Raw genomic sequence first — 13,288 nt, 5'->3', positions numbered from 1 at the left:
ATTATTATTATATATACATACACACATATATATATGCACTGTTGGACTTGATAAAGAGAACTGTACGTTCTGGAAACGCAATGTTCTAAGAATATAATGATATAAGCGGTTTTAATGAAAACTGCTTTTGGCGATTCTCATCTTTTCATCCTGCATTGGTGCCCAGAATAGATCCTGTTGTCCTTCCTCTTCACTTTCATTGTATTCTCAACATATAACCTCTCCGATGTGGATTTTTACAAACATTTATGCATTTGCCATGCTCTAAGCTATGTGGATACTCCTTGCCCATTTATTGCACATCAAGCTTTAAAGGTTTTTTTTTTATCATTAAGTTTACTAAAGCTAAGGGTATATCCCTGTTTTATAACTTATTAAAACAATTATATACCCACAACTAAATGCTTGTTTATATATATCCAAATAGCATTAAGCTCTCAATTCAGATGTTTACATAATGCAGTCCCTGCAACGGGTTAAAAGAGTGTCAAGGTGATTAGCGCACTGGGAGATGTCCTGCAGATTTTGCCTTGCACTGGAATTTCACCCCTGCCCAACTCGCTAAACTGTCACCCACTTCCTATTCTTGAAGTGGGTGACATTTAACTTATGCTAGAGGGGATAGAGATTCCTAGCTCCCCAACATGGCCAATTCATTTCTCATATTCTACTAGCGGCAAGGCTTATGATTGCCCGTAATTTGGATGACAAAATTCCATTTACATGGGTGGAATTACAAAACCTAGTAAATGGAAAAGTCTGTAGCAAGTAGGTCACACGCTATAGAAATTTTAATAGAAATTCGTCATCATGGAATACATTTTCTCAAAGAGGCAATATTGGATTACAACCGCATTCTACTCCTCCAACACAGATGTCTTCCATTGGTTCTATTTAATTTGCCTCCCCTAGGGCCTTAGCCAGTACAGCTAGCTGCTGTGGTACATACAGAATATAGGGTTATTTCCTTTTCTTTCTGTTAACATGATATGGCACCCAAAAGTGTTTTTTTTTTTTCTGTCTTAGGCCTCGTGCACACTTACGTCACCGGTTTCACGGCCGCTTTTGACGGGTCCGTGTACCCGTTTTAGCGGCCGTGTAGTTTCCGTGTGCACTCCGTGTTTCCGTTTCCGTGCGCCGAGCATGGTACTGTCCAGGGTGACAGTACCATGCTCGGCGCGCGGAAAATACAATTTTAATGTAATAAAAAAAATAAAAATAAAATAAGTTCATACTTACATTCCTCCTGTCCGGCCTCCAACGATGACGTTCAATCCATGTAGCCGCTGCAGCCAATCACAGGCTGCCGCGGCCTCGGGAGCCAATCACAGGCTGCCGCGGCCTCGGCAGCCAATCACAGGCTGCCGCGGCCTCGGCAGCCAATCACAGGCTGCGCGTCACAAGAGAAGGTCGGACTGGAGGAAGAAGAGGGACTCATCACCGAGACAACGACCGGGTACGTATGAAAGGCTTTTTATTTTATTTTTAATCAGCAGCCTCTTTTCTCTATCAGTTATTGATAGAGACAAGTGGCTGCCGATTAGTGTAATATTTTTCTAATGTTTTTCTGCACGCCCGGCGGTTGCTAGGCAACGGCTCCGTCACACACGGACGGAACACGGATGCCTTCCGTGTGCCTTCAGTTTTTTTGACGGCCCCATTGACTTGCATGGGCCTCACGGTCACGGAATCCCGGACCAAAGTAGGACATGCTCTACTTTGGATCGGAAAGGAGCAACGGACCGTCAAAAAAACTGAAGTGTGCATGGCCCCATTGAAATGAATGGGTTCAGGGTGCTATCAGTGACAAAAACGGATAGCACCCTGAAGGAAAAAACTGAAGTGTGCATGAGGCCTTATTGTATTCTGTGTATAGCCATTATTTGTTTATAACTGAACAGTCATGCATGCCTTATATATTTTATCTATTATTTTGTTATACTGTGTGGATTCATATGTTGAGATTGCCACACTCCGTAAAATCCTAATAAAAAATAATTTTATATATATATATATATATATATATATATATATACACATATATACACACACATACACACACACGTGTGTATATAAACGATACACTCATCAGTAAGAAGGATTTTCCACATGGAAAAGTGCTCTCATCATTTCAAATCCTTTTCTATTTATGTGCCTTGAATCAATGCCCCAATTGTAAATCACATAGGAGCACTAGTTGGGTCAGGGGAAAATGGTTGATCTGTATTTTCATTATTTGCACTAATAATTTCTCTAACAAGCTTTTGAGACGTATTGTTTAGTTAGAAAATGAAAACAGTGACTAACCAATTATAAGACTTTCAACAAAAAAAAAATTCTTTAGGCTACGTTGCTTAAAAAATTAGCGCAGGTTTCCACAGTATGCCCAATCTGTTACAGATTTTTTCCGGATTTCTGCGGATTTCATCCATTGATAATAAATGGGTGGAATCCACAGCAAACTCTGCATAGAAATCCATGGCAAAATCCACAAATGACACGTAAGGCCTTTGCTGTAGATTTCAGGCCACTTCACAGCAGATAAAATCATTAAGTTTGCACATGGCCTTACATTTTAAGCGGTCTTCCTGAAAGTTCTCTATCCCTACAATTACATTAAAATATATTATCCTAAACACAGGATAGGTGATAACAGGCTGATTCGTTGGGGGCCCGACCGATGGGAAACATGAGAACGGGGGTCCTGTTCCCCTGAATGAATGGAGCGGCAGGCACCGCTTGCACCCTGCTAATCATTTAATTCTCTATGGCACTGCCGAGAGCTATACTTGGCTATCTCCAGCAGTCTCATAGACAGTGGTCCTCATACGGAGGAATGGGACCCTCGTTCTTGTGATCGGTGGGGGTCCCAGCAGTCGGACCCCCATCGATCAGCATGTTATCAACTATCCTGTGGTTAGGAGATAACTTTTAATCTTGGGATAACCCCTTTAAGCCATATTTCTTAATCCAGCACCTTTTAGATCCCATTAATGTGGAGATAAAATAAATATTCTGTCTATATGTACATCACTTACCTGAAGAGATATGTTTGCCTGAGGGCGGATTTTGGAACCAGTCAGTTCTACATAGGAGTCCTTGCCAACAAAGTTGACTGTAATGAGCTTTTCACATCTTTGACCCGCAAAACCAGCTAGGCAGCGACAGACTGGTTCTTGTTGTACCACAATGCACTGGGCTCCATTCTGACATTCATACTCATCACAAGGGCTTGTCTGGAGTAGAACCATAGGAGGGGAAATTTCACAGAAGAGGCCACTTTAAAAGGAAAAAAAAAAATGTTGTAACATTTTACAATGTAGCAAATTTTTATTAAATGTATTGGACATAAATGGGACTATTGTGTTTAGAAAATGTTTTTACTGACTATGGTTTATGTATGCTAGTTGTGTAATGAGGATAACACATGGAAGAGGGGTATAAAAAGGCAATGATTGAGGGAGATCGGGGATCCCCAGAGGAAGCCAGAATTGGTGAAAATGGAGTTGGGCAGGTGTATCTTAGCGTACCTTGTGGCTGTTTTTATATATGGAGTTTATGCCTGTACCTTTGTGAGTATTACGTCCTGTGGAGAATTTTATGTGAAAACCCAATACTTGTGCGTTACGGAAGCCTTCGGCTGCTCTGACCAGTAAGTTTCCATAACTCTTATTGATTTGATTCCATTGAATTGGAGTGTATGCACTGTCACCTCTTTAATAAAATCTGTGACGGGATTCATTGATTTGCTAGAATTTAAGCATTCCTGGCAGCTGACTATTCTGACGTTTATCGCATTTGATTAATAATTAATTTTAAAATGCTTTTTTTCCTCACAAAACAAATTGCGAACGGTTATGAAGTCTACACATCATTACTGCTAATTACTCACTTTCTTATGTGTCAATAAAAAAACAACAATATTAATATTGTTTTAAATTAAATGCACATCCAATTGTTACAATACCAGTATAACAACATTAAATTCTCCCTGTGATTGACATTCGAACCCCCCACTGACTGTACAAGTCACCCCATTCACAGACATCAACATAACTTCAAAAGCTTGTTAAATAATTTATTATTAGTGTTAAGGATCTGCCAGGCACAGCTTCTGTATCTATGCCCATAAGTAATCAGTCTGCACCTGCTTCTAGGTCTGTGAGACTGACTCCATCTTCCACCACTCAGGATGGCAGGCTTAGGAGTGGGAGAGCCTATCACAGCCTGGCCAGACGGAGCTAGCTCCCGCCCTCTGTCTATTTATACCTGCCGTCCTTTTCCTCCTTGCTTGTGATTCTTCTCGTGTGGTTTCCTGGCCCTGCTGCAGCTTCGTGAACTAGTTGACCCTGCTTCATATTGACCCTGGCTTACTGACTACTCTCCTGCTCTGCGTTTGGTACCTCGTACACTCCTGGTTTGACTCGGCATCTTCACTACTCTCCTGCTCTGCGTTTGGTACCTCGTATACTCCTGGTTTGACTCGGCTCGTTCACCACTCTTGTTGCTCACGGTGTTGTCGTGGGCAACTGCCCCTTTTCCCTTGCTTCTGTGTACCCTTGTCTGTTTGTCTTTCGTGCACTTATTGAGCGTAGGGACCGTCGCCCAGTTGTACCCCGTCGCCTAGGGTGGGTCGTTGCAAGTAGGCAGGGACTGAGTGGCGGGTAGATTAGGGCTCACTTGTCTGTTTCCTCACCCCCATCATTACAATTAGGTTTAACCTAAGACACTGGTTACACTCATGCAGTTATCATTCTATTTCCTTTATTAGATTTGAATAACTGTTCTTCTTGACTTACACACAGGAATCCCTAAATAGGGATCAGACTTGAATGTCTCGGCTTCCTCCTGAGAAATCCCAAGCAATAATCCCTACACTTTTTCTTGTAGGGGGAAGTCTCATGGCGAGCGGGTTTTCCTACGTAGTATTGCATGTGGTATGTACCATACATTCAAACATATATATGTACACACACATCTATATACAGTATACACATAAAAAATTCTACTGTATCATAAATAATATAGAGGTTGATGATATCATTAAAGTGTAGCAGAAAAAGACGAAAGCGTTGTACATATATTTTGTCCCTTCTTTAGTATCAACTTCAGAATCTTTCTAGAGATTTCAGGTTTAATATTCAAGCAAAGGCTCTCACGCAGAGAAAATCATTCCAAGGAGCCACAACATAGTCCTAAAATACAGTGATAAAATAGCAGGACTCCGTAGATGCTCAGCAGCACACAGTATGTAGTTCACAGTATGTGCACTAAAGGACACGCTCGCCTGGTACATTATTGCTCGTATTCTAGGTCTTGCTCCTTGAGACACAGTCAAATGGTTTTAAAAGCATGAAGCCAACAACGGATACGAGGTATGGAATATTGATATTGGTTGGCAGATAATGTTGTATGAAAATCTCAATAAACCCTATGCTTTATTTATGTTAGTTTATTACTTTCTAACCACAAATATTGCAGCACTATTCTAGAAACTTCAGTAACATAATACAGCTCTGCTTGTTTCTTTTTAACATTGAAGGCATCCATCACAGCCCTTCAGTAAGAAAAAACGTGTACGTTTATTTAACATGGGGGGTCTTTGTATGACGGATGGAATCTGTCAGATATATCCGTCACAGCAATCCAGTAAAAAAAAACATAATCATTAAATATTTACGTTTTTTTTAACATGGGAGTCTATGGGCAACTGAGGGCTGACAGATGGTATCCGTCAGAAGCATCCATCAGAGCTATACTTTTCCTTTACATGTTTGTTTAACATCTCGCGACACACATCTTGTGGTATGTCGAGTTTAGAGATGAGTTATGGGAGGACATATCTGTACAAATTTATCAATGGAGATCTGTCTATTGATCTTTTTATGCCAAGTCCTGTAACTATGACCATGTCTAGGGGAAAGGTTTCCCTATCAGTATAGACAGGGTTGCTTTACCATGAGAGTGGGAATGCTATGGAACTCTACCACAGTAATGATTTTCTTGAAATAAATAACATTACAAGTTTTGTGTCCTAGATTTCTGTACAGCTGGTCATTGATGCAGGAATTTATTATAATTGCCATATTCAAAGTCGGGAAGGATTTTTTCCCGAATATGAAGAGGTTGTTTTGCGTTTCTCTGGATGAACACCATGTCTTTCTTTCAACCTTACTATTGATGAAAATTAGTGTGCAACCCAAAAGTCTAACATAACTATGACTTGTAGTTCAATCAAAGTAGTCTTCTTATTGGTTATTTTAGGTCAGCCTTCCCCTTAGTCTTTGGAAGATTGTATTGTTGGAATTTCGTTATACATGCAGTATACATATTTATATAGGCCAAGTCTACATCGGTATTCGTGCTAAGATTACTGTTGTACACAAATCTGTGTAGTATTATTACCTGAAGCTTTGCGGGCACACACAGGTGTATCCTCCAACGTCATCCGCACACTGAGCTGCATGTTGGCATTTATGGTTGACACAGTCATCTTCATTTATATCACAGTACTGCCCTACAAATCCAGGGGAACATTCGCACCTTAAAATATAAGAATAAAAGAGTGACTACAAATCACCACGTATTGGCTTTACTACATAGAATAATAAGTGCACACAGGCGAAAGAGGCAAAGCAGCGAAAGAGGAAATATGAATGTTATCACTCTGTTATTAGTGCAAGGGTGCTGTATAATGAAATATAACTATGAATCCTATTCAACTAAACTAAGACAAATGTTAAGCATTCTAGGTTTATGTTCCCATTACGTTTCATCTGTCCGTCGGAGGTATATGTCGGGAGGATTTCCCAACGTATACCCCTGATGGAAGGTTGCGACGTATGCCACTGCATAGGCATACAGTGGCATACATCGCATAGAATACATACGAAATAGACGTGCCCTGTGCAAGTCTTTCACAATAATCAAGGCTTCCTCACTTATAGTTGAGCTCTGAATATGCAGTTTTACTTCTGACTTTAATTTAATCTTGGCTCAGAAAATTTATATTTCGTTTTCTAGGTGGTATGCCCAACACATGAATTAGTTCCTCTTTGACTAAAGCTAGATCACTGACGTGTGAAAGTTAATCGATCACTTAGTATAATAGTGAACATAATCCATGTGAATTTTAGAAAACTTTTTGTAGAAATATATATAGAAAGAAAGGGCTCAAATTACACAATCTTTGTATCTATGTCTACAATCTATTTTTGTAATATAAATCACGAGATTTGTACGATTTTTTTTAGAATAAAAAAACCCACTGTTTCTATCAGCTTCACAAGGGTATTACACATCGTGCTGTACTAATAACAATTTGTTGCCACATTCTGGAACGCACCATTTGGCAGAACTGAGAATTCCATGAAGGGCACTTGTGTTACAGGTAGCAAATAATACTAAATGAGGTGAATGCTGATTTGGCTGCGTCAGTCAAAACTCGCAGATGTCAGAGAAGTTTTTTATTTAAGAAAATGCAACTATTATATGATTTGTTTTACATGCTTTCAGTGGAAATATTTTTTTTCTTACCACATTTTCAAATATTGGTAAATGACCTTTTTAAGGAGAACATGTCACAGTAGAACATCTGCTGCATTTGCATCTGTGGGTACAGTATAGAGTCTAGAGACGTGCTCTATGCAAATGACCGTTCGATTTATATCATTACACCTGTAGAGTTAACTATCAATACCCTCTTTGGCAAGGATCACCGGAATCTGGTCTTGAGGCCAAGACCTTTCTCTGCTGGATTGGCATTTGTAATATACAGCATACAATTTATAATATATTTAGTCTCAAACATATTTCTGGATGGTTTAAGAGTACTCAAAGGGAATTTGTCATAATGACAAGACATCTTTACCTGGAGCTGGCTGGCCATACACATTAGATACATTTTGAGTGATCCAGTTATCATGACAGGTTTACTATTAAGGAGAAAATCCAGTCAAAATAATCTTCTGATATACAATAGATATATGTGGAAAAAAATGTGAAATATGTGCCTTGGGACCACAACTGATTTGCAGAATGAAAGGGCTCTATGGAGCACTTAAAAATCTATTAGGGGTGCCAAAAAGGTTTGTTATTGGAAATCTAATACATTATAAGCTCGCTACATATTTTTGCTAAGATTGTTGTGTCTACTTCCGAAACAGAAATCTTTGTAAAGTGCCAAAACAGGTTTGATGTTTGCGTCATTTCATTCTGGAAATCAGTGGTGGTGATCATCTCATCTTTATCTATGAATTATCAAAAGATCATTTTGAACGACTTTCCCCTTCATGATGTAATAAAAATGAAGTGCACAGGACTTTATTTAAATCAGATGAATTCTACAAAGCCTCCATCCTGGAGAGAAACAGTCTTACGATTAACCTATGATACTGAAGAAAAAGTGTTCCTCGTAAACTCAAACATTTCTTCAAAGATTTGCTTACCTGTATCCTTTGTCGGTGGAAATACATTTAGAGTCGTGCTGACACAGGTTCTGCTCGGAAATACAATGGTCAATAACTTCATCACACAGTTCACCTTCAAACAGAATACAGAAGTTTTTACATATACATAGTGAAATGAACACGAAAGTTACAGTTAAAACAGCTGAACTGTCAAGGATTTATGACGTATGCCATTAAATAATGCCCCCATGTATTAAGTAATTTCTGACAACATTAGCACTTATATTAGAACCATAGCCATAGCTGTGGTAAAAAAAAAAAAAATAGGCTTCCCAAAACCCTAAAAAGCAAAAAATGTCACAAAATCCAAGAACTTTTGTCAATAGCATATATGTATTCTACATACTGGAAGATCAAATCTGTGTATTTGCGGCATCTTCCTCTGTATGACCATCATTACAATGTTCATGTAAACAGTTTCTCTTTGCGTGCCGCATGACAAGTGTCATAACCTGGGACATTCCTGGGGATACAGGTCTAGCAAAGCCTGAGATTCCAACTTGACAAAACAAACTCTTTAAAATCATCAATCAGAAGAGCTAGTGTATGAATTCTCTTGATATTTTACAGTCTTTCTGCGAAAATGTTACAAATACAGGATGTATGCATCAAGACACTAAGGCTAACGACAACTCTAACGAAAAACGGTTAGCACACAGACAATATATTGAAACGATAAAGCTCAAAGACGTGAAAAGTGAATTGACCTTCAACCATCTGGCCAATATTTCCGTCTCATAGCGAACAAAGGGAACATATGTGCCAAACAGACAGTTGTTCCCTCCTGGCATTCACAGCAACTTTCAACCGCATTATTTCTGCACAATTAAAAACCCTATTCATCAGTAAAGTTCGTGTTGACTTCAGCCAGCGCAAAATATGCACATGCATTGAAATGGAGCATTTTACAATATCTAGTTACATATACAGTTTGGTGGCTGTTAGTTCATGAATAAAATACCCGGTGAATCTTTTTAAAACATAAAACCATTTATTAAGATGTCTCTGCCACTCTGGCCTCTCGGTTGTGTACATGGATACATTTATGTATAGATATGTACTTTCTCATAGAACTAACCGGAGCTTAGTGTGGGGACACACATATTACAGATCTAGATATAGAGCTTACTGATATTTATGGGTTTATTTGTTTTCTCTTCCTTTAAAGCAGGGGCGTAGCGAGGGGGCAGGCGGGGCATGTGCCCCGGGCGCAACTTAGAGGGGGGCGCCAATGATCACTGTCGGCGGCCTGCCTTCTAGGTGAGCTTCTGGCTGCTAAGAACTGCCGCCCGACTGTAACAGCAGCTGTAGTCTGTGCTGCTAACAAATCTCCCCCTTCAGCCCCCCTCCCTACTCTTTACACCTCTCCTCGGGCTGCTTCTGTTATCATTCGGGACTTGAGGGAGGGGAGGGGAGACTGTCTACGGCACTGTGTCGGGCCATCAAGCTGCAGAACTCCCTTCACAATGATCCTACATAAAAGGTAAGTGCATGTGTGTTTACAAGGTGTACTTTATATGTGTATAATGTGTGCATGTAATGTGCATATTTGTGATGTGTACGTGTGTGTGTGTGTGTGTGTGTGTGTATATATATAGCGTATGTGATGTGTACATGTGTATATATAGTGTGTGATGTGTTCACGTGTGTGTATATATAGTGTATGTGATGTGTACATGTGTATATATAGTGTATGTGATGTGTTCATGTGTGTATATATAGTGTATGTGATGTGTACATGTGTGTGTATATATAGTGTGTGATGTGTACATGTGTGTGTATGTATAGTGTGTGATGTGTACATGTGTGTGTATATATATATATATATATAGTGTATGTGATGTGTACATGTGTGTATATATAGTGTATGTGATGTGTACGTGTGTTTTTTTGTGTATGTGATGTGTACATGTGTGTATATATAGTGTATGTGATGCGTTCATGTGTGTATATATAGTGTATGTGATGTGTACATGTGTATACTGTATATACACCGTGTTCCAAATTATTATGCACATTGGATTTAAGTGTCATAAACATTTAATTATTAGTTTTTCAATTAAACTCATGGATGGTATTGTGTCTTAGGGCTCTTTGGATCATTGTAATCAATCTCAGACACCTGGGATAATTAGTTTGCCAGGTGTGCCCAATCAAAGGAAAACTACTTAAGAAGGACGTTCCACATTATTAAGCAGGCCACAGGTTTCAAGCAATATGGGAAAGAAAAAGGATCTCTCTGCTGCCGAAAAGTGTGAAATAGTGCAATACCTTGGACAAGGTATGAAAACATTGGATATTTCAAGAAAACTTAGGCGTGATCATCGTACTGTGAAAAGATTTGTGGTTGATTCAGAGCACAGACGGGTTCGTTCAGATAAAGGCATAATGAGGAAGGTTTCTGCCAGACAAATTAATAGGATTAGGAGAGCAGCTGCTAAAATGCCATTGCAAAGCAGCAAACAGGTATTTGAAGCCATTGGTGCCTCTGGAGTCCCGCGAACCTCAAGGTGTAGGATCCTCCAGAGGTTTGCAAGTGTGCATAAAGCTATTATTCGGCCACCCCTAAACAATGCTCACAAGCAGAAACGGTTGCAGTGGGCTCAGAAATACATGAAGACTAATTTTCAAACCGTGTTGTTTACTGATGAGTGCCGTGCAACCCTGGATGGTCCAGATGGATGGAGTAGTGGATGGTCTGTGATTGGCCACCATGTCCCAACAAGGCTGCAACGTCAGCAAGGAGGTGGTGGAGTCATATTTTGGGCTGGAATCATGGGGAGAGAGCTGGTAGGCCCCTTTAGGGTCCCTGACGGTGTGAAAATGACCTCTGCAAAGTACATAGAGTTTATGACTGACCACTTTCTTCCGTGGTACAAAAAGAACTGTGCCTTCCGTAGCAAAATTATCTTCATGCATGACAATGCACCATCTCATGCTGCAAAGAATACCTCTGTGTCATTGGCTGCTATGGGCATAAAAGGAGAGAAACTCATGGTGTGGCCCCCATGTTCTCCTGACCTCAACTCTATTGAGAACCTTTGGAGCATCCTCAAGCAAAATATCTATGAGGGTGGGAGTCAGTTCACATCAAAACAGAAGCTCTGGGAGGCTATTCTGACATCCTGCAAAGATATTCAAGCAGAAACTGTCCAAATACTCACAAATTCAATGGATGCAAGAATTGTGAAGGTGATATCAAAGAAGGGGTCCTATGTTAACATGTAACTTGGCCTGTTAAGGTTTTTTTAATTGAAAGAGCTTTTGATTTCTGTAAATATGACCTCCTAATGCTGCAAATTCAACAAATTACCATTTTACTTCTCTTTACAACCTTTAAAATGTTTTTATCTCTGTTGTGCATAATAATTTGAAACAGTGCATTTTGAGTTTTTTACATCTAAAAAAAAATCTGTTATCATTAGGAGATTTGTTCAATAAAATTCGCATTATACTCCAACGGTTGATGGCTTGAAGATTATACGGACTGTCATTTACATAGACTATTTAGGAAAATCAGCGAAAAATAACATTTGCATGATAATTTGAAACGCGGTGTAGTATGTGATGTGTACATGTGTATATATATATATATATACATATATATATATATATATAGTGTATGTGATGTGTACATGTGTATATAAAGTATGTGCTGTGTACATGTGTGTATTTATAGTGTATGTAATGTGTACATGTGTATATATAGTGTGTGATGTGTTCATTTGTGTATATATAGTGTATGTGATGTGTTCATGTGTGTATATATATATATATATATATATATATATAGTGTGTGATGTGTTCATGTGTGTGTGTGTGTGTATATATAGTGTGTGATGTGTACGCATTCATGTGTGCCTATGACTTTAAACGGAATTGCTGCAGAAATTTTCTGCAGCAATTCTGTTGTGTGTGTGGACAAACCCTAAATCCGCAGTATAAGGTCTTCTCCACACGTTTTGGAATTGCTACAGAAAATTTCTGCAGCAACTAGCAGAAATTCTGCTGTGGAAAAACAGCACCATTTCTTGCGTTTTTTTCTGCATAAAATGGTGCAGATTTTGCGGCGTTTTTCACAATGCTGGGGATGGTGACATATCTGAAAACGCAGCAATTCAGTCCACTTTCCGCAGCAGGAATTGACATGCTGCGGTACAAAAAATACGCACCGCAGGTCAATTTCTGCTCAGAAATTTTACGCAGCGTGTGGATGGGATTTGATAATTATCACCCACTTTGCTGCTACTTTATTTTCCTGCGTATTTAAATACACAGCAATTCCATTACGTGTGGACATGCCCAAATGCAGTAGAAACAGAATTGAACAAATCTCACCCACGCGGAAAAAGGCTCAGTAATTGACCAGTGGTCCGTTTTTTTTTAATCCGCAGCATGTTAATTGTATTTGGGTAAAGGCTGATTATTTGTTTCAGGTTTAATTTAATGGGGAAGTAAAACTCGCAACAAATAGCAGATGTTTGTTTTTTTTGCGGTGGAAATGCAGCGATTCCGCTGCAAAAAAAAGCAAATCAGGAAGAATTTTAATCTTATATTTACCTAGAATTCAGTTTCTTTTTCGTCAGTGTGTCTTGTGCAACTTTATAATTAGTTTTTATTAAAAGATCTTTTTACTTTTTGAGATACAGCTGCACTGTATCCTGTATACAGAGCAGCTGTATCTTATGCTGAATCCTGAACTTGTCAGGTCTGTGGGACTGATGGGTTCAGTGTCAGTGGGTCCTGTGTATCTCTGACACGCTGGATCCACCTGTAATACATCACATCCAAGTTAGACGTGATAGATTACAGGTGGATAC

At 39.3% G+C, this 13,288-nt stretch overlaps 1 protein-coding gene across 1 annotated transcript in view; it reads right to left on the bottom strand.

The window, feature by feature from the left end:
* SLIT3 (slit guidance ligand 3) overlaps positions 1-13,288 on the bottom strand; it is a 761,836-nt gene that overhangs the window by 41,659 nt on the left and 706,889 nt on the right. Inside the window, exons 29-31 of the mRNA XM_075856411.1 lie at positions 8,448-8,541; positions 6,406-6,543; positions 3,039-3,279 (exon numbers count right to left, since the gene is read on the bottom strand). Of these exons, the coding sequence (XP_075712526.1) occupies positions 3,039-3,279; positions 6,406-6,543; positions 8,448-8,541 (473 nt within the window). The remainder of the gene's footprint in view (positions 1-3,038; positions 3,280-6,405; positions 6,544-8,447; positions 8,542-13,288) is intronic.

This window comes from Rhinoderma darwinii, chromosome 3, assembly GCF_050947455.1.
Source record: "Rhinoderma darwinii isolate aRhiDar2 chromosome 3, aRhiDar2.hap1, whole genome shotgun sequence".
Classification (NCBI taxonomy): Eukaryota; Metazoa; Chordata; class Amphibia; order Anura; family Rhinodermatidae; genus Rhinoderma; species Rhinoderma darwinii.
The sequence above is the reverse complement of the archived record's forward strand: the minus strand, read 5'-3'. Positions and strand labels throughout refer to the sequence as shown.